The 22,834-nt window shown below is 38.7% G+C and overlaps 1 protein-coding gene across 1 annotated transcript in view; it reads left to right on the top strand.

Moving 5' to 3' along the window:
• Nucleotides 1-22,183, top strand: part of LOC137273624 (serine-rich adhesin for platelets-like) — a 77,266-nt gene extending 55,083 nt beyond the window's left edge. The window contains exons 5-16 of the mRNA XM_067806383.1: nucleotides 6,308-6,847; nucleotides 8,524-8,588; nucleotides 9,353-9,482; nucleotides 10,551-10,629; nucleotides 11,711-12,072; nucleotides 13,550-13,812; nucleotides 15,088-15,344; nucleotides 17,207-17,630; nucleotides 17,933-19,126; nucleotides 19,758-19,913; nucleotides 20,933-21,014; nucleotides 21,657-22,183. Of these exons, the coding sequence (XP_067662484.1) occupies nucleotides 6,308-6,847; nucleotides 8,524-8,588; nucleotides 9,353-9,482; nucleotides 10,551-10,629; nucleotides 11,711-12,072; nucleotides 13,550-13,812; nucleotides 15,088-15,344; nucleotides 17,207-17,630; nucleotides 17,933-19,126; nucleotides 19,758-19,913; nucleotides 20,933-21,014; nucleotides 21,657-21,800 (3,696 nt within the window). The 3' untranslated portion in view covers nucleotides 21,801-22,183. The remainder of the gene's footprint in view (nucleotides 1-6,307; nucleotides 6,848-8,523; nucleotides 8,589-9,352; nucleotides 9,483-10,550; nucleotides 10,630-11,710; nucleotides 12,073-13,549; nucleotides 13,813-15,087; nucleotides 15,345-17,206; nucleotides 17,631-17,932; nucleotides 19,127-19,757; nucleotides 19,914-20,932; nucleotides 21,015-21,656) is intronic.
• Nucleotides 22,184-22,834: the final 651 nt, after the last annotated feature.

Genomic DNA, 22,834 nt, shown 5'->3' with positions numbered 1-22,834 from the left:
TCTAGACTTACCCAGGTTCAGACTGGAGCAACTTTTCAATGAAACTTGGTTTATTTGTTACTATCAAAATAATATGTATTCAGAGATTAAGCAATATTCTAGTCATATACCCATGCCACTATCAGTGATGTATAGGAGAAAACATGCCTCCAAGGTTTTACATTGTCTGCCAAAACTGAGGAGAAGTGTTTTCTCTAACACACATACTGTCAATGATGGGTAATTACAATGTAGATGATCATTTAATGAAACTACATAACAATAAATGAAACTTGGGTAAAATCAATTTAATGACAGTAACTATAAGTAGATAATTTAACCCTGCCACCTTTGTTGGCCTGGTGGCTGTGTGGTAGAGCGTCTGCCTACTGATGTGAGAATTGTGGTTCCAATCCCTCTTTGGAAAACTGTTGTATTGTGAGTTCAATCTTGAGTGATAATTTTCAATTGATTTCTAACACTTGTGTATCATTTGAATGTTGATGTTCATATAAAGTTAGGAAAAGTAAACCCTGGGAAGCGGTCTTACTCACGAAAAGTAAAACCTGGGAAGTGGTATTACTAACGAAAAATAAAACCTGTCCCTCCAAAACAAAAACCTCAAATACGGTTATTCCGAGAAAACAAGAGATGGCCTAATATATAGTGAGAAGCACACTTTAGGTTTATATATGACCCCCTAACACTTGCAAAACTACACCTCCCAGGATTTGCACAGTATCCTATAAGGGTCCATCTTGAATGATCTTCGCTACACGTTAGCATGCTACACACTTATAGCCCTTTTTATCTGTTAGCCATTGGTAACAGGTAATAAAAAAATCATGTTTCTTTTATGGCTATAATGGGTTTCCTGTCTTCTGAAATACAAGTCGGGTAGCCTTGTGTTCAAACCTTTAGCCCGTCACGCTGAAGACCTGGGTTTCTTTCCCCTCATGGGTACATTTTGAGAAGCCCATTTCTGGTGTCCTTTGCCATGCTTTGATATTGCTGCAATATTGCTATAAGCAGCGTAAAACAAAACTCGCTCACTCACTCATTCACTCATATACTCACGTGCCCATCCACCCACTCACTCACCCGACCACCTACCCGCCTTCCTACTCACTCACTCACCCACTCACTCACTCAGTCAACGTAGTGAAACTATTGCATGACGGCAACTGTAAGAGATGGGTGGAAGGGTAATCAGCATGAAATTGGCTTCAATTTTTATGTACATTGGCACAGTGTTTGGGTTTAAGTCAGCTCTTCTGTGAAAACACAGAATCTGTACCATTAAGACACTTTATTTGTTAGATTTTACAGTCTAGAAATAGAAGACGTTCTCAACATACATGAGAGTTTATCTCTAAATGTATCAGTTAAACACAATGGTTGGAGATGATGGACAGTATTTAGACTGTTGTTTTCAAAGTCAGGAAATGCTTTGATTGATAGTATTTTGATATATGTATTGATAGTATTCAGACTGTTAGTATGTAAGTCAGGAAAGATTTTGATACATGTAGTGAAGATATTCAGATTGTTGACATTTAAGCACTGAATAACTTTGATATGTTTAGTGACATCATTAAATTGTTGAGATTTAAGTCATGTATTCATGTATCATGTACAAGCCAGTCATGGAAAACTTGATCATATGTATTGAGAGAAGGTTGTAATTGTTCTGTCATCACCATGAGGAAGCTTGTAATATCTTACATAGGGACAGCATGAATGATGAATCATGAAAGTTTGAACGGATGATCAATCAGTTGGTTGGGAAACATCAATACAGCTTAGATTAGCCGTCACTGTTAGTTTGTCTTATCTGACAAATGTCAGCCGTTTGCCAACCAGGTTTTCTGCTTTATGGAAACAGTGTGTATTCTACATCTGGCAGATTCTTGAGTGAGTTTTAAGTTTTATGCTACTTTAAGTAATATCCCAGCAGTATAAAAAATCATCTTCAGATATTGTGTCCATGTTGGGAATCTAACATGGGGTGAGAAGCGAATTCTGTAACTGCTAGGCTACCCCACCACCTCTAGCAGAATCATGGAACAAGACACAACACCATAGGGTCACATATAGACAGACATGGCTTCATACAGTTACTCTCTCAGGATGTGTAGTGTGTAAAGATGTGTATATCATATGTTGTTACATACCTCATTGTATTCTTCATAATTATATGATACTTACCTTATTTTAGACATGATACAAAAAGATTAGTCATAGATATGCTACATTTATCACACTTACTCATATGATATGTGTCACTGATAAATTATTTAAAGACATGCTACATTTATCATACTTACTTTATGTGATATGTGTCGTCGATAAGTTATTTAAAGATATGTTACGTTTATCATGCTTACCTTATATGATATGTCACTGATAAATTATTTAAATATATGCTACATTTATCATACTTACCTTGTTTGAGGCATGATTTAAAAATATTATTGAAAGATATGCTACATTTATCATACTTACTTATATGATAGATGCCACTGATAATTATTTAAAAATATGCTAAATTTATTATACTTACCTTATAAGATACATGTCATTGATATATTATTCAAAGATATGCTACATATATCATATGTACCTTTTATGAGACATGATGTAAGTCTGTATGAAGATATGTTACATGGTAATTTACACAATGCCTGATGAATATGTAAGGACTTTGTCATTTTAGTTTAGTTTAAGATATCCTACATGTGTTTCTTTCCTTATACTATGATACATGTTTAAAATATAGCTCATTAATTTAGGACAAGATAGGTTTGTAATACTTAACTTATCATTATAATGGATACATTACACTAACATATAAAATATATGCCATATATGTGTACTTCATAAGTCTTCTAAACTACCTGTGGTATAAATTTGAAGTTGATCACATAAATTTATTAGTAAAAAAAGCTGTTCTTTTTGTATATTCTCTATTATGTCTTCTACAAGTTGCCAACAAGTGATGACATTGTGAACTGGTAGAGACATGATAGATGGGGATCAGTTGTTACGTTATGTTGAACAGTATAAACAGTGTTACGGACCCCAATGGCATCCAGTTATTTTTAGTGGGTCAGGTGCTAATACTGAAACAAATGATTAAGTCAAGGATGTGCGCTCTAACCCGTGCTGAATCTTGTCATGTATTACCTGTTTTGGGAAAATAGTATGTGTATGAGCATCTTTTGATGCAAAACACAAGGCTGTTTATAATAATGATTAGTCACCCTTCAATTCCCAGTCTTTCAGACATGTCACATTGAGACATACCCTGTTTCAAGAACAAAACAAATCTGTTCAAGACTCAAATCCATCTTTAAAAATATCTGTTACATATATATTAAGTTTTTCACATAAAACAGATTTGTGCAAAATAGCTGTCCTTCATTACTAGAGTTATTCTTATAAATGAACTGCAAATCTGTACTCATAAAAGTCCGCCAATCTTATTCAAACATTGTAACATGTTCAACAGAATTCTTTTGTGAAAAGCTTTAGACTAGAATGAACCCTGCATAATAGCCTCACCTAGACAACAGTGTACAAAGATAATATCAAGTGTCAGACCTGATATACTGGAGAGAGGTGTGAGTCAAGGGGAATTTCCTACTCCAACCCTATTGGGAGAGTTTTCTGGAGGGCATTGATACCATTAGATCTATAAGATTGTACATAAGGCTTGCCACAGAAGACAAGTGTAAGGTATGGACTAGATTCTCCAAACTGCATTTCACAAGTTTTAGAAAGGTACAGTTTATAATTTGATATTTTATCCATAAATTTTGCCTTGGTTAGAATATTGTGAGGTTTGATTTTCATTCCTCAAATTAGTATTTATTCTTCCTATAAAATTAACACACAGCTTAATACAATTGTTCACATTTCTAAGTGAAATTTGTAAAGTAATGAATACTTGCTATTAAAATATCTTAAACTATGTAACATCTGTATTGAACATACTAACACTGAGTAGACAGATAAAGGAACAAGTTTTGTTACCAGTGTTCTTACATGTTTTACAATATGTAAAGTTCTGTAATTAGCAATCCCTTTTGCTTCACTTAGTGTACTGTATTATTTAAGTAGTTTTCTGTTGTGTAGAAGTTACAGTGAAAGTGTTTAGTTTGTAGTTGCTCCATGGTGTTTGAACAGGAGAAGACTGTTTTCTTTCCCAAAATATTCCAAAAGGTAAACTTTATGTTTGAATCTGTTTCATTGTAAATTATAATTTGGGTGTTTCACAAGTACATTTGTAAGGTATGACTTTGTTTCACAAGCAACAGTTTTGAAGTATTCTTGAAGCCAGAATTTATGCTGATAACATTTAGAAATTCTTAAATATCCTGTTGGTATGTGCACAGGTAAACTTGTAAGATATGAATTTTCTTCCTCAAGAAGAACTGTAAATGTTTTCTTGAAGGAAAATCTACTGATAACTTTTTAAATATACTATTTGTATGTACATAGGTAAAACTTGTACCCATGCGGTATGAATTTGTTTTAGCAAAGAACTTTCTAGAAGCATTCTTGATGTCAGAATTTATGCATTTTGAAAGAATAATATATAATGATGATCATGACTTAATAGACTGATTATGTCACTTGCAGGAGATGTTTAATTGTTTAAACGATCACTTACTATGCCTCATGAATTTTATACAGACACATTGGTGGATGATATCATGGACAAGTATTCAACATACATAGCGTTTTGTTAGTGTAGATCTGACCTGGCTTTAGGTGCAATCAGAGGAAATATCAGTCCTGTCATTGGGTTCTATTTGTGTGGGTATCAGTTGGACTGACATCAAGGTATGTTGGGAATGCTTTGTTGTGATTAATTCCTTGAGGTGGGATAGGTAAGGGAATAATGGCTCTGCCTGGGGTACAGTATTACGGTAATGTTGTTCTTGTTAACTGATATTACAGCTGACTTTGATCTGTGCAAACAATTTGGAAATTGAATGAGTTTTCAAGTGGTGTAACTGTTTCGCCTGAACCTGTGGTTATGGATTGAAAGCGTGGATCTATAAGACCATTTTTTAATTGGTTCTATTGTAGTTACAGATCATGCCCATGAACTAACTTCCACATTCTGTTACAGACTGAGTCTTTCAACTAACTTCAACATTCTGTTACAGATATAGTCCTTCAACTAACTTCAACATTCTGTTACAGATATAGTGCTTCAACTAACTTCAACATTCTGTTACAGATATAGTCCTTCAACTAACTTCAACATTCTGTTACAGATATAGTGCTTCAACTAACTTCAACATTCTGTTACAGATATAGTCCTTCAAGTAACTTCAACATTCTGTTACAGATATAGTCCTTCAACTAGATATAGTGCTTCAACTAACTTCAACATTCTGTTACAGATATAGTCCTTCAACTAACATCCACGTTCTGTTACAGATATAGTCCTTCAACTAACTTCAACATTCTGTTACAGAAATAGTACTTCAACTTAACTTCAACATTCTCTTACAGATATGGTCCTTCAACTAACTTCAACATTCTGATAACAGTCGAGTCCTACAACTAACTTCAACATTCTGTTACAGATATAGTCCTTCAACTAGCTTAAACATTCTGTTACAGATATAGTGCTTCAACTAACTTCAACATTCTGTTACAGATATAGTCCTTCAACTAACTTCAACATTCTGTTACAGATCTAGTCCTTCAACTAGATATAGTCCTTCAACTAACTTCAACATTCTGTTACAGATATAGTCCTTCAACTAGCTTCAACATTCTGTTACAGATATAGTCCTTCAACTAACATCCACATTCTGTTACAGATATAGTCCTGGAGTTCAACTAGATATAGTCCTTCAACTAACTTCAACATTCTGTTACAGATATAGTCCTTCAACTAACCTCAACATTCTGTTGCAGATACAGTACTTCAACTTAACTTCAACATTCTCTTACAGATATGGTCCTTCAACTAACTTCAACATTCTGTTACAGATATAGTCCTTCAACTAACTTCAACATTCTGTTACAGATATAGTCCTTCAACTTAACTTCAACAGTCTCTTACAGATATGGTCCTTCAGCTGACTGCAACATTCTGATAACAATCGAGTCCTTCAACTAACTACAACATTCTGTAACATCCACAGTCTGTAACCAGTAATGTACTTCTGCTAACTTCAACATTCTGTTACAGATCGTGTTCTTCAACTAATTTCAACATGCTGTTACTGATCATGTCCTTCAACAAACTTCTACATTTTGTTTTTGGATTGAGTCTTTCAACTAACTTTCGCATCTTTTACAGATCGACTCATTCAACTCTCTCCTGGAACAGAGACAGCTGACCTTAGAAGAGCAAGAGGAGGTGTTTGAGAACATCCGCACTGACCATGAGGTCCTCCGTAGACACTACCTCCAAGCAAAGGAGGACTACAACGTGCTTCGGAGATCTGGTGCCTCCCTCAAAGATGCTAACTTTGACCAAGGCAAGGAGCTTGAAGGAGAGCTGTTTCGACTGGGTATGAAATTTGATGAAATTCATGCCAATGTTGAAACAAACTTGAAGGAAAAATCCGCTGCCAGACAACCATTTCAAACCAACAGACTCGCAGAGTCAATGGAGGATTTGGATGAAGATGAGGAACATGCAGTTGACCAGCTGAAAAGGAAGATGCAAGGGACACTAGCAGGAAGTGATGTTGTGCCTCCCAGGGAGGATACCGATTTTGAGAAAAAGTTGCAAAGACTTCATGATGAATACAATGCGTTAATGGATCGGTACCGACGACTGAAACAGATGGCCAAAACTCCTGAACGTGACAAGGAAATTGATAACTTAGTCAGAGTAAGTAGGTTTTGAAAGTTCTGAATTAATTTTTTTAAAATGAATGATCTATTATGAAACTGAATGGCAGCTTGTGAATCTTGAATTATCATGAAAGGATTCATCAGGGAGTTAAGAAATGAACGTGGCAGGCCCAACCGATAAAATATTTTGTTCAACTTGTTGTATATCAAAATATGATATTTGGATAAGTAAAGTGGTTTTAATTTCAGTGACATTTTTATGGCTATGGAGGTGTTTGGTTCTAATTCACTGGTCTTGAGATGGGGTCATTGCTGGTCAATACATGGAAGGTTTATTTAAAAGTGACTTCATGTTTGCTGAAAATGTTGCCATCAGTGGCAAATGGTGCTTCTATGGATGTTTGACGGATGAGCAACATCAGACTGTGAGGCACCAGACTGAAGCATGCCCATAGCTGTACGAGTGTGGTGGGTCAGCTGTCTGAGGTGATCCAGTGAGCTTGAGGCCCACCTGTGACTGCGTGTGAAAACCTTGGAGTCAGCTTTGTGTGCTTGCTCTTTCAGTGTTGTCACAACCTCTAGAGTGCAGTACATAACAATGTGCACATAAAAGAACCCACGAATCCATTGGTATATGACCAGATGGTGGTCACATGAATATGTGCAAACCTGTAGTTGCGGGTACAGCAACATGCAGTGAAACTCCATCAAGATGTAAATGGGTACCTCAAAAGGATGAGAAAACTGCAATAACTGGGTGTGCCTACTGAATGCAAGAGTTGCATGATCCCCAGGAAGTTGAGATTGATACTACAATGTCGCACTGAGATTGACATCCAGTGATCAAGGGAAAAAATACTACCACCTTGTGCAAGCACTAGTCGTGTTGATATCAGCGCTATATATACTGGACAAAATAGTTGGAGATTTTGTGTTTTTATGACTGATATTTGATCAGTGTGTCAATGAATAAATACATCATTAGTCATAATTTCAAAATTTACAAATATCCCTAACTATTTTTGTCCAGTATACATTTCCTGTAATAGAAAAACAACAAAAGTATTCTGAGATTGATGAATTTCTGACTTGTGCACTTCTGAAGACTGCATTTTGTGGAAATACTAAGCATCTGGTTGTTGGTTTTTCTGAAGTGAACAATGCTGGCCATTTTGATCAAATATGCCATGCAGCTTGCACAGTTTATGCATCTCTGTAACCATTTTACTAAACTTGGTCAAATCCAAATATTCAGTCATAAGATTGACCCACTGAAAACATTCAATGTCCAGTAAAACTTTGTGTTTGAGTACAGAGCTGTTAAAATTTGATGAGGCATTTGACCAGTGCTATATGGCTGGAATATTGCTGAGTGGGGCGTTTAAAACAACCAGCCAAACAAACATTTGATGTGTGATCAGTTGTTTGTTGATCTTCCTGTTTCTTGTTCCTGTAATTTATAATTGTTCTGTTAATTGTTCCATCTGTTACTAAGTTGCATTCATTTTCCATCCTTTGTTTCATTCTGTATTTCATTTGTTATTTTATGTTATTACATCAAATTCCTTCTGTATTTAGTTCATTATTTCCATAATTGTTACGTCACTTGTTCCATTCATTGTTTTCTATTGTTCTGTCACTTGTTCCATTCATTTTTTCTATTGTTCTGTCACTTGTTACATTCATTGTTTTCTATTGTTCTGTTAACTTCAGAAACTGAAGCAGATTTGTGATGAAGCTCCGGACATGTTCCGTCTTGCTCCAGAGCTTGAAGAAAGGTTTGTTTCATGCTTTTGCCAGCTCATCCTAGAATGTCAGACACAGTTTCTTTGAAAAGAATTTTCAGATGAAATAGTATGCATTCCATAATGATGTTTTGATTGAAGTCAACATCTTGAAATACTGAAGCTGAGGATATTGTACATATAGCCATGAAGAGTTGGAATTGGTCTTAAGCAACTCATGTAAGAGGTGACTTAACCCAATTACATAGATCAATACTAATGATTTCAATCACTGGAATGCCTGGTCCAGATTTGACTGTCAGATTGTCATCATACAGCTGGAATATTGCTCAGTGTGGCATGTAACAAACAAGGAAACGCACACAATAATAACACAGTGGATGTCTTTAAATTCCCACTTCCAGTCAAAGACCACAAAGAAAAAGATAATTTAACACATCTAGATGTTCCTCAACTGTGCAAGGGTTCAGTGTTTATGGATTTGAATCTTTGACATCCTTCCTGATTCACATCACTTCTAATGTATGTTTTATTTGGAATTACCCATTTTCCATTGAAGTTCAGATATTAGTTCTTTGTGGGGTTGACTCTTTGTGCCAGCACCCAAAGTCAGCAATTAAACCCACTCAGCCACGATGTCTTCCTCAAAATGAAAGTTTTTTCAACTGGTAGTGTATACCACATATTTTGTTTACCTGTTTACCTTTATTTGCCATTTGTTATAGTTCTGTTATCAAAGAATGAGAAATGAAAAAAAGGCCAGATGAACTTGAGCATCCAATTAGTTTTCTTTCCAGATGGGAGAGAATGCAGAAGCAAGAATCTAGAAACACATCACGTGGGCAGTCTCCACAACCTGAATCAGCACCACCTGGTGCCTACTTCCTGTCGGGGGAGGAGGTGAGCAGACTGCAGAGACAAAAACAGGTCAGTACCAGGCTGTTTTGGGTTAGAGAGTGGTTTTGTAGGCTTGACCGATGAGGGATTTAAATTTAAGATCCCATCAGCTTCAGCCCCAGAACGATCAGACCAAGTTAACACATTATTCAAGCTGAAAGTGAGTGCATGCTTTAGTTTTACCCCACTTTTAGTAATATACCTGCAATATGATAGTTTGAGGGACACCAGAAATAGGCTTTACACATTGTAACCATGTACAAAATTGAACCTGGTTTTCATCATGACGATCGGACACTTTAGCCACTTTAGCACTTGGCTCAGCCCTCTCGCCCCTCGATTTGAAAAGTATAAGAACCTGTCTTAGGGTGCTTGATAGTTGTAGAATCAGATTCTAATTAAGTGCCATGAGAAATCACTTGATGTTTGAAGTCTGCGCTATAGAAGATGACTTTATTATTAGTTGTCATTAAACTACTTTGGACTATTACTGAACAGGGCAAAATACTTTGGGGACATAAGAAATGGGCCTCACACATTATAACCATGTGAGGAATCAATTATCCAGGCCTCCAGCATGACAAGTGATTGCTTTGACCGCTATGCTACCACACCACCACACAGAGCAACGTAAAAGACCATATCAAGATCATGTTGTCTTGCTGTGAATAGTGGTATGATGCTACATTGGATGGTACATTGTTATAAACACAGTTGGTCTGTAAGTCCAACAATGGACACTCTACCATGACTTCAGTAAATACTGGATTGTGATTGGTTAATCAAAGTCATTCAGAGGTATATATAATCATGTTATATACCGCTGATTTTCCAATACATTATGTACTTGTTTAACGTCTGAACATCATATGGTAGAATGGAGATAAACGTATTGTGTTGGAAAATCGTGTTCGGTTTTCAGTAAATTTAGAGCTGTTATAATTTCATTATATACCTCTGATTTTCCAACACAGTATTATGTTTATCTCCTAATTGTTTTTTAGCAGAGATTTCTTTTGAATGTGGGAAGTTTTTTGATCATTTTATTCAAATGGGATTGAAGAACTGACTTGTGCTCAAATATGACTATGATTACAGGGCAGAAGTACACCAGATTACCGGTCAGATTCCCAGGACAGGCACAAGGAGCCAGGAACCAGGCCTGGTGCCCACGAAGGTATGTTCCATCGCCCTGGCTGTATTCATCCAGGTGATGTTACTGCTACGTGTTGATGCTCCTATACAATCTGAACATCTGTTTATATTGTGTTATTTGTTCCTGTGTGGTCCCCATGGTGACAGTGTGAGAAAGTGAAGCCCAGATTATCTTGGATTATAGGAATGATGTTAATCTACTGTCCATTTGATTTGAAGCATTCATAAAATCATAAAACCTTCATTGAAAAAATGATTACATGCGCTCTGATTTCATTTGTGGCCGATGAATCGCTCACTAACACAAAGTCTTGTAAAAACAACAGAATAACAATGTGTAACAAACGATTGTTATTTTATTGCCACTTACTGCTATTTTCTTATGAGAGAAATTTAAATTTCACTGCACAGACTTGTTGATTACCTGGCTGTGCTTCCAGCAAGTGGGTCCCCTCGTAAAAAATAGTGAAAAGTGACAACCATAAAATGATCGCTTGTGAAACAACTTTTTTATTCAGTAGTCCAAAATTATGAAAGAAATCATCAGAGTTAGTTTTTTGATTTTGGTCAATAAATTGTTTAACTGACTGCTTAACAATTTTCTCAGACATTTTTTCCCAAATTTATAAATCACCTGATTATTTTTGCCAAATACATTACTTAGTGAGCCAGGTAAAACCCAATCTTATGTTGCCATACAGATGGACAGGGATGGAAATAATTCTTGAATTGCTAATGTACGCTGGTACAGTGGCACTTGCAAAATCACTTGCCCTATTAATTTTTCCACTATACTAGCCGATTTTCAAGTTGATTATTTAAATAAACTACATTATTAACAATGGAAAGTCCACTGGACACTGGTACTGCGTGATATACAAATTAGCTTGCCTGACTAGACTGGGATGTCGGACAATGGGTTATTTCCACCCTTGCTGGAGTATTGCTGAGTGCAGTGTAGAACTAAACTCACTAAACAAATATTACATTTTCATCAGAACAACTGCAGATTAGAACATGATTAAACTCATGTGATTCAGTGTCATAAATCATTGCACAAACTTAGTTCATTTGGTGTTTATTTTCCACATTTTCCCATTCAGGTAGTGGAAGTAGAACAAAATACGAGAAAATGAATGGTTACCATGGGAACACTTCACGAGACAGTTTGTCATCAAGAGATCGAGCATCTCCTTCATTGCCTGATAGAGGGCGCTTCTCACCCTCTTCACATGATCACCAGTCCACGATACAAGCTGGACATTCACGGACACCTACCATGAATGACTACTCACCGGTCATCAGAGGGGGTCCCCCTGGGTCAGGACGCCCCTCCCTCAACATCTCACGGGACAGACTGTCAAGTGATGGCAGGGAGTCCTTGAGTAGGCGGGATGATCCAAACACATCACTGCCCCGCCCAAGACGTCACAGTCATGAGTTCAGGGACCATAAGATGAGGAAGGTATTCAAAATTCTTCGACAAATGTATTTGAAGAGACACAGGCCTAGCGGGTTTTGATATCATCATAAAAAAAAATTGTTTTTCACTTTAGATCAATCTATTGGGGTAGGGTAGTCTAGTGGTTGAAGTGTTATGCTGAAGACCAAGGTTTGATTCCCCACAAGGGTACAATATATGTAAACCATTTTGGATGTCCCCATGATATTGCTGGAATACTGCAAAGAGAGGTATAAAACTAAACTCACTGACTAATCAGTCTAACCTGCTTGGCAAAGGAAAAAAATACATTGGTGTGGCTAAAACTGAAACACGAAAGAAATGATTATCTGATCTATTTGATGTCATGTATTTGAGAAAGGTTTCATAGTTACATTTAGCAGTATTTCAGTGAAAGGTTCAACCAAGCACAAATTCAGTAATGATTGTAATTTGTTAATCAAATTTTCACAAGCATGCAGTCATTTCTCAGTAGTATATGGAAATGACTAAATAACATTCTGGTGCAGTGATGACTTAGCATAACGTCACTGCCAATTTGCATGTCACATTACCAGACTTTCCTCTTGTTTATAAACAACCCTCCTGTTTGTAAACGAACATGCATACTTGTAAGTCAGACTAGTCTGGCCTGATGTAAGCTTTTCGGTGCACTCTTCATAATGTTTTACATTTTTACATAGTTATTCTTCTACATTTCACTGTGACAGCAAGTTTATGACAATACATATTTATACACGAATGTGACTGCACCTCTTGCTCTCCACACAGCTTCAGTGACAGAATATGGAGCCACACAATCTATATATACAAATGATCGCTTGTGAAACATGTATCTTTGCACTTTTTAAATATTTTCTGACTGAAAGTAAACTGTTCTAATTAGATGTGTCGACTTGTCAGAAATACAACCATTTGGAAATATGTGTAATATACTGGATGGACTGTGCAAGGTGTGATGAATTGTCACATCTCTCTGGCCTGGTTCAGAGGTACTATGTTGTCCGCGTAGAACTCATCAGCTTATCAGTTTGTGTGGTCATCCTGTTTGGTCAACTGGACAATGCATCCAACCCTGGCCACAAGGGTTCATTGTACAAATATGGAGAATTGAACCCAGGTCCTGGACATGATGAGCAAACACTTTAACCACAGGGCTACCGCACTAGATTGTGATTAAAGGGATAGAGATGGTGAGTGAGTGGGCGAGTGAGTGAGTGAGTGAGTGAGTGAGTGAGTGAGTGTAAGAGACCCATGTGTGAAATCAAAGAATGAGTGAGTGCACTGAAAAAGAAAGTCATTAAATCTGATTACAACTGCCCTCTAGTGATGGATATTTAGTGCTTAGATTGTGCTTTAAAGGGATGTAGATGGTGCCGTCATGTCCACTGCTGAAGCTTATGATGTTGAGTCAGTCAGGGTTTGTATGATAGAATGGTGATTTAATACAACCGAGGATGTTCTGTTTGTGGTACCGTAGCAACCAGGAGGTGGCAGCAGGCAGAGTCTAGATGACAGTGGCATTTCGGACCAGGAACAAGGGGCACTTGCTAACCTGCCAGGCCCTGGGAAGTTCAAACAGATGACGAAACAGAGAGGGGCTGACGATGTGGACAGTGGATTCATAGGATCAGTTGTTGGTTCAGATGTCACTCGGCCTTTGCCTCAGCAACAGCAGCAGCAACAACAGCAGTCACTGAGGCTGAGACATCCTGGGGACTCAGGGAGAAGGAACACAGCGAGGTGATATGTACAGTCTAAATCTGAATTTACATATACAAGGACATCACATTCAAGTCTTAATTCACATCCAGAGCCATGTTGACAACCACATCCAAATCCAAGTCCACAACCACAACCACAACCACAACCACAACCACAACCACAACCACAGCCACAACCACAACCACAAGTGCCACAGCCACAACCACAGCCACAACCACAACCACAACCACAACCACAACCACAACCACAGCCACAACCACAACCACAACCACAGCCACAGCCACAGCCACAGCCACAGCCACAGCCACAACCACAGCCAACCGCAGCCACAACCACAGCCACAGCCACAGCCACAACCACAGCCACAGCCATAGCCACAACCACAACCACAGCCACAACCACAACCACAACCACAAGAGCCACAGCCACAGCCACAGCCACAGCCACAACCACAGCCACCGCCACAGCCACAGCCACAGCCACAGCCACAGCCACAACCACAGCCAACTGCAGCCACAACCACAGCCACAGCCACAGCCACAACCACAGCCACGACCACAGTCACAGTCACAGCCACAGCCACAGCCACAACCACAACCACAACAGCCACAGCCACAGCCACAGCCACAGCCACAGCCACAAACACAACCACAGCCACAGCCACAACCACAACCACAACCACAACCACAACCACAACCACAACCACAACCACAACAGCCACAGCCACAGCCACAACAGCGACAGCCACAGCCACAGCCACAGCCACAGCCACAGCCCTACCCCCATTTACACCCCCAACCACAACCACAACCACTACAACCACAGTTACAGCCGCAAACTCAACAACAACCACAGCCACAGCCACAACCACATTAAATCCAAGTTAATAATAAATTGCAAAAGTGTATCTTCATCTGTTATCGTGTCCACATATAAGTCCAAATCCAAAGTTTCATCAATATCCAAATCCACATGTATCTCCATGTCTCTATGAAAATCTAAATCCATATGTATCTACAAATCTACATTGATGTATAAATCTGTATCCAAATTTCTATTCAACTCCAGCTGTGATTGCTGTAGCTCTTTACATCTCCACAGGGACTATTATGGAAGATGAGTTCAGTGGTGACAAGATGTGGCTGAGGATGTGTCATTGTACAGAATTGTTACTCACTCCATCAATCACCAGACTTCACCAGACCTGAACATGATCATATATTTCGAATTGCCTCATGCATTTGTAAATACTTACATACAGTCAGTTCATTCTTCCATTTTTCATATTTTCAGTGTTAGAAGTGGTGCTGATACAAGCACATCGGACACTGGTCGTGGTCAGTCAAGGTCGACTAGAGACAGTGAAAGTGAGCATAGAGACAGTAGCATGCAGAATGATAGCATGGAGGTGACAGCCAGTTTCATGGATGACCCAACAGAAACAGAGGTCAGTGAAAGTGACAGAGGTCAGAAGTCACAGAAAAGACAAGGTCATGGTAATCGGAATGTGGGTCATCATGACCAGACGTTGGAAGGTTACTCAGGAGAAGGTAATTCCAGTTGCTATTTCACGAACTCAAGTGTGAACATGTAAAGGCCATTTTAGATCATGTTCTTTTTATCAAAAATATAAAATTGGTATGAATGAAGTCTCTTAAGCTGATAATAACATTACTAATGGAATTTCTACCATGACTCAAGAAAATACTGAATTCTGATTGGTTGTTCAGACAAATCAGACGGCATCAATTCTGGATTGACGCTATCTGATTTTAGGCCATTTCACCACACATTAACAAGTCTTATTGTGGGAAACTACTTTCATTTGACCACAATGATGGTGGGTCATAACAACAACAACTCCATGGATTTTGACGTTGACTTGGGTATTTGTCACATAGATCTATGCAGTTTGAAAGTTTTTGATTGAACATGCGTCTGATTTCACGGCGCTTCACTATGCATGTATATACAAGATTCAGCTTGACCACCAACATGACTGATATGAACACAACAGACATGATGGAAATGCTGATAAAAAACATTTATTCAAACTAAAAAAATACGATTAAATGATATTTCCTGCACAATTCTATGGGAATTTCACTATCATATTATCCTCTATTATAAAAACATTCAATTACAATACACAGCCCCTAACATAAACCATATCTAACACATAAATCAGAATGCCTTGCCAAAATACACCCCTATCTATACAAAATTGTGCAGCAAAACGTTAGTAAACATTTACCTGCCTGGAATATGGTATATTTGTTTCCATTTAGAAGGGGAAATTCACAAGATAACGATTCTGGCGAAACACCAGATTTATGCAACTCATACTCCATCATGTCACATTATCTATATGTGAAAAATTGAACCACCGGAGTCCTGCTCTGCCATCATCCCCGCAAGGCAGTCACTGTTATGTTCGTACACAACAACCCGTCCATGATGAAAACAAAGTTTCCAGGAATCCCAAGTTTGTCGAATGTACACACATTTTGACAACACGGCACTGTCACTCTTTTGCCGCATGCTGGGGTGGAGGCAAGTACATGAAAGCACACTCAACACTCGTGAAAAACAGATACAGATCGTAGGTCTATCACAAAAGAATCTGTTCTTCGATTAAGGAGGGTTCTGATTTGGCATTCGGTCAAGTATTTTCCACTTTCAAATTTAAAATTTAAATCTTTCGCAAAATGTAAACACTGTCTCATCGGCCATTTCAAACTGTTGCTTAACTCTACTTTCATGAAAATAGTAGGTCAGACAATTCCATTATTGTATAACAAAGGGGGTAGAGTATCACGGCAAACAAAACAATAGGCTGGTTTCAGTCGTTGGGATGATAAAAAACAGCATTACATTATTGCATTGAATAAACAGTTGTTTGTTTTCCTTAGACAGAATATTTTTTATGTTGAAATGAAAAATATGAAAGGCACCAACCACTCCCTTCACAGATGAGATTAACTCACCTCACATCCTTTGACGGATCACGCAGTGCCTTCCGCAGAGCGAGGAAGTTCGATTTTATATGGGTCATGGTAGAATGGAGATAAACCTACTGTGTTTGAAAATCAGAGACATGCTGTACTGAATTGATGGTGATTAAATATTACAATTGAAACCTCATGCTGCACATTCGGTTCCAATTGACATTTAGTTGCCATCAATTCAGTACAGCATGTCTCTGATTTTCAAACACAGTAGGTTTATCTCCTAAATATTTTGAATACTTACAGTCTTTTTTGACTATTTTCAAAAAGATTTCAAATGTATTTTTAATATATTATAATGCAGTAGTAACTGGAATCAACAGCTCTGATGTTTTGATTTCTTATATTTAAATGGTTTATTTCAAGACTTTTGTTGAGAACGTGATTCTTGTTTCTTTGACCAGAAGACACCGACGCTACGCCAAAACCCTCAACACGATTGAAACTCAGCCCAAAATCAGAAAACAAAGCATCTGCATCACCTACAAAACCTCAACATAAATCACGCTCCTTGGTGTCAGAGGAAGAAGAGGAGATAACTCCGCGAGCCACACCAACACGAGGAATACAGGTATCAAGATATGTCTCTTCATCTGACATGGAGACCCCAAGAAGTATCCAAGCCAGATCGAGACAGACTGCTCCACCAAGATCAGGGGGAACCAGGGCGCCACCTGCTGGCAGACAGTTGGATCGAACGGAAGAACATGCTGTTAAAGGGAGAGAATCTGTACTGAAGAGTAACCTCCAACAACGGACAGAAGATAGAGGAGTAGGGTCTGACAGAGGTCATGAGTCAGACGCTACACGGGTGTCGTCTGCTTCAGGGTAGGTGTAGATAGTATTGATTGTCTTGGCAGATAAGTGTGGCTTCAGGCTTAAGAGCAGAGTCATTCCAAGAAATGTTTTAGAAATATGGGACATGTCAGTATTAACGTGTCAAATGGAACATGACAATAGTGACCATGTTAATCATCTTTTATTTAATGTGTATGTGCATTTATCTTCTTTTGCCATCAATGGTCTACAGTGTCTTTAACTTTTATCTAAGTTGATATTGTTCTGATCTTGCCTGAGTAAGAATGCTGTTTCTTTGACTGACTATTATCCAAGTTTATATTATTGTGCAGATCTCGCCTACGTGCTCTACAAGATGAGGTTGAGAGGTTAAAGGAGAGAGTTGAACAGGCCGTGGAAACTCCCCCACAAGCACCTCTTCCGCCTCCACAAAGTCAGCCTGAGTACTATGACCCTTTTGATGATCCCTATGGTTTCATGAGGATGCCAAGGAGGAGAGCCAATTCGTTTTCAGGCACCAATGCACGGGAGTGGGATGAATGGTACTGGACACTGCCCAATCAGCGGAGGAATGACGGCTCGGACATCCCTCTTGGCTATGCTGCAGCAGATGCTTATGCTGACGTGCCTCCACCTCAAGCTGCGGAATCTCCTGCAAGGAGTCGCATACGGAGACGCAGAATGGAGAGGATGAAGAAAACAGAGCAGGGAAAGAAGTCGAACCCTACAAGTGGAGCTACTGAACATCATCCTTTTGCAGGTCCAGGAATAGTTCTGGGAGCTCATCCTGGATTAGCATCTCAGCCAGGAGTAGCAGGTCATCCTGCAGCTCATCCTGGAGCTCATCCTGGAACTCATCCTGCAGCTCATCCTGGAGATCATCTTGGAGCTCATCCTGGTTTGAGGTCAGGAGTTGTGCCTGGAGCTATGCTTGGAACTGGAGGTGGATCTGTAGGGGCACCTTCATCACCCAGAGAAGGGGAGGACTCTGGACTCTATGAATATTATGTTCCTTCCAGGTATAGCACGCAGGGAATGAGACAGCAACTTGCCAGTAAGGGTTATTTTCGTACTCCCTCTGGTGCCAAAATCTACGCCAGTCAAAAGCCAGGTGGTCCCCAGGTCCCTGGCTACCACCATGGACATCCCCCACCTCAATACGCCTATGCTAACTATGGAGGGGGCCATGCCAGCCGAGGCTACCAGTCTGATACTGCTAGCATGCATCAAGGAGCAAACCGTCCCTTTTATACTATCCGTCGCTCTTCCAACAGACCAGTGTTTTCTATGCCAAGGTCAAGGCCAGTCATGCAATCCTATTATGAGGACTATGATTCTGTGGATGGGCGGTCAGGTTACCAGACTGATCCAGGAATCGGTGCTGGTTCCGGGACATGGAGACAGAGATCGTATGTGGTTGAAGCAGTACCGTGCCCTCTCTGTGGAGGCTCTGGGGAACATTCGCATGCTGAATATGATGAAGGAGACAACTTGCAATATCACACCAGGGAATTTGTCACGGAAAGGTAAGAATTAGAAAATGTGTTTTCACCATCCCAAAATCTATATATCCTGACCCTTCCCCTACCAGTTATTCATTTATTAGGTGACTAGTTTGGGGACTGGGTGGGCAAAATTGTTGCAGTGTATTGATATGGAGTCGAAGCTTATTGGATATCATACATGAAGACTAAAATTCCAGCCGGGCTAGTAACGGCCTGGCCAGTGAATTTTCATGGGGACATTTTGTGAATATAACATCTCTGACTTCTTACATTTTTAAGTCATGTAAGGTTATGTGGTGATAAAAAGTTCATCATATTGGCAGCTTAATGATGAAACCTGTATCAAGCCAACGACATCTTATTCTTGTGTATGTTTAAGGCCTTTAGCCGATATGTAATTTTTGGTGAACGAGTTTTACAACAATTTTACACTACATTCCATGAATATCACAACAAAAGACACCAGGTATGTGCGTCATACAATTTGTACACATGAGAAGAAACAAACCCAAGCTTTCAGGCTTCAATGGTTGCCAGCTTGTGGTTCAAATGACAGCCGACAAAAACTAAACTCACTGCAAACTTTCATGTCAGTATGAAGGGATGTAAACATTATGCCATGATATTTTCTAAGCTGAATTTTACTGTTTAGATCAAGCAGGCCTCATAGAAGGTCAAGGTCAGCATCAAGGTCAGTATCAAGGTCACATCACTTCAGTCCGGAGCGGAGCAGCAGCTACTGGATTCGTGAGTTCAGGGAAACGTCCAGTGACGACACAGATGATGAAGTTTATTCACGGCGGAGAAGGTTGGCACCAAATATGTATTTACGATAGGAGAGGTCTTTTAAGCACTAAATATTTAACTAGAGCTGAAAATGTATGCTAATAAAAGTGAATCATTTACTGCCTTTTCAGTACCAAATAGTTAAGTAGGGTAGAAAATAGAAATTCATGTTCTTAACGATGTCTTCTGATTTACTGCTCACCAATACCTAGTGCTTTCTATTCATGCTGTTGTTACATTACCTTGTTAACATTTAGGGCAGGGACGGGTCCAGATTTTCTTCCTTGAAACCTCAACAACCCTTTTACCCTATCCTACCCGGATAACTGCTATGTTAACTCATAACATCAAATTTGTAAGAAATGGCACTATATTACTCAGCTTGGTGGCTACAATTTTGAGTTTATTCGATATCTTAACTATGTGTCATATTCAAAATAGGTGACTGTAAAATATGTCTAAATCTTCAAAGAAAATACAACTTTTTAATCTGTCACGGGTCCAACTGTTTCCCCACCCTTCCAGGGTAGGTGAGTTACCAACCTCAATCTTATTAACTACATGTTATTATGGGACTGGATAGTATCTGCAAGTTTACAACATTGCTGAAATTAGGTTTGGAATAAATCACAGAAAACAATGATTTTTTGGCATTTTTGCTGTCCATCTTGGATTTGGCAGCCAAATGCATGAAAGTGAAGAGTGCATGGAAAGAGTCGCCCCTTACAAACAAGCAAGTGTCGCTGGAGACCAACTGTAACGGAGATTTCTCCTGGGTTTGGGTCACTAAGGATTGTCTGTGATTTTGTTGATTTCATGTTTTGGCCTGGGTTGTTGTTTAAGATACTCCAAGTTTGTCTAGTCTGGATCAGTTCCAGGCACCCATCATGCTGCAGTACTTTCGCTCAGTGTAACATTACACTAAAAACAACATGCCATTGACAATGCTGATGCTATGATGAAGAGGGTGTTCATAATCATTCTTTTTGTTGATTTTGTCAAAAAAATGTTTTTTTATTTACCTTTATTTATCTTTTTCAGGAGCCGAAGTTTATCACGCACTAGACGGAAAACTAGGAAGTATAGAAAAGTGCATGGATCTTACAGTGATCGAGATGTTGATGTGAGTTGCCTTGTTTCTTACTGCTCACTCAGAGTTGGACCAGGAAGATCCGGGTTAGAACTGATCTTCAGCAACACACGCTTGCTGTAAGAAGTGTTTAACAGGATCATGTCATCATGTCCTATTTGCGTACATCGATGCACATGCTGTTGATCACTGGATTGTCTGGTCCAGACTTGATTGTTTATAGACAGTTGCTATATGGCGATTGAATATTGCTGAGAGTGGCGTAAAACTAAACTCACTCAAAGATAGTTATTATAACTTTACTTAAAGACTATATGCTACCATGGAAACTAATTTCAAATTATGTTCAGTCGTAACTCATCCAGAGAGGGCAATGTACTCATGCATTTTAATAAAGATACAAGTGACTTTGAACAGATTAATGTTTTTAAAGAAATGACTGTTGAAGCTAATTCTTAAGAGTCAGAATGACAAGCTTCTTTGAAACATTTCCTATTTCCATTTATTTTTGCGTTGGAATAAAGATTTGCAGATTTTAGGATGTAAATATGCCAAGAACTAGTTCATCTGGAAATTGTTTTACAAGTGTTATGATTAAGAGACCAGGTAAATGATGGTGAATAAATATTTGATAATCATTTACATGAAGCTGTAAAAACAATGTCATTATTGCAGAGGGACGATTCACTGGATGTTGATCTGAACGAGTCCCTGAATCTGAGTGAGGATATTCGTGGTCTCACACGGAGGATGCTACGATCTGTGCGTTCAGACTTACGCAGCTACAAGAGGAGAGATTTCGGTTCTTCAGAATGGTGATACTAAGAAAGGGGAATCTCCGATCAAACATACTTTGATACTGACTGCTTTGGTTTCAGCCAGCCAAACATATTTACCTCAAACCTCAATAGGAATTCTCTCACAGTGTAGTGCCAGATGGTCAAGGTCAGATATTACTGTGATATTGTTCAAAGCAGTGTGTATCATTTCTCACTTTCTCATATCTGCTCAATAATGAGCATGTGCAGGTAACGTGGCTGATTTGGGGGTCATCATGTCCTGAACACATGGATTGTTGCTCTTGCTGTCAACCACTGTTTGATGGCCCTAAGTTCATTTTTTGGAGGCCCTGTTGGAATATGGTTGACTGTGGCCAAAGGAAATTCGTTCACTCTGCACAGAAAAATAGAGCTACCTGGGAATAAAGTCAGACTGGTTCCTTCTTGTGTAACCATGGTAACGTATCCAGATATTCTGTTGAAATATATGACTGTGGGAAAATCTAAATCTGGATGTTTGGAAAAGGAAGAAGTGGTTTTGATTCGAATGGGAGTGTTTTAGTTTTTTATAACAAAATGTTTCAAAGTATCTGTGATAACCATTGATTACAAGTCTACGTAAACAGCCATTGTACCCGGTGGCATTTTATTTAGACTTTTAAACTTCATAAGCATAATATTCTCCGTTCATTATGTTAAATAATGCAGTATAGTTTGTCAACATGCATGTCTTACATCACACAGCAATGAAGTCATGAAATCCAGTATGGCTGTTTTGTCCACCATTTTGTATTCAGGTCTTCCACTTTATTGCCATATTACCATAAATCCTCCATTGTGAGATGAACCTAAGTCAAAAGAGTTGTGTAAATGTCATAATAAGATAAGGAACTGACAATGTTTCAATTAACGCATCCTCTTGTGGATCAATTGAAGAGCTGAATGTACCATCTAATGAAGGTTTTATGATGGTTGTCTTTTATTCCAGTAAATGACTGTTTGTGTCCTGTAATGAAACGTTTTGAGCGGTGTTACACACTTCTCTGCTGACAAGTGTTCTAATGAACAATATAC

This window comes from Haliotis asinina, chromosome 2 (genome assembly GCF_037392515.1).
Source record: "Haliotis asinina isolate JCU_RB_2024 chromosome 2, JCU_Hal_asi_v2, whole genome shotgun sequence".
In the NCBI taxonomy this organism is placed as follows: domain Eukaryota; kingdom Metazoa; phylum Mollusca; class Gastropoda; order Lepetellida; family Haliotidae; genus Haliotis; species Haliotis asinina.
Note: the sequence above shows the minus strand (reverse complement) of the source record. Positions and strands in the feature narration are given on the sequence as shown.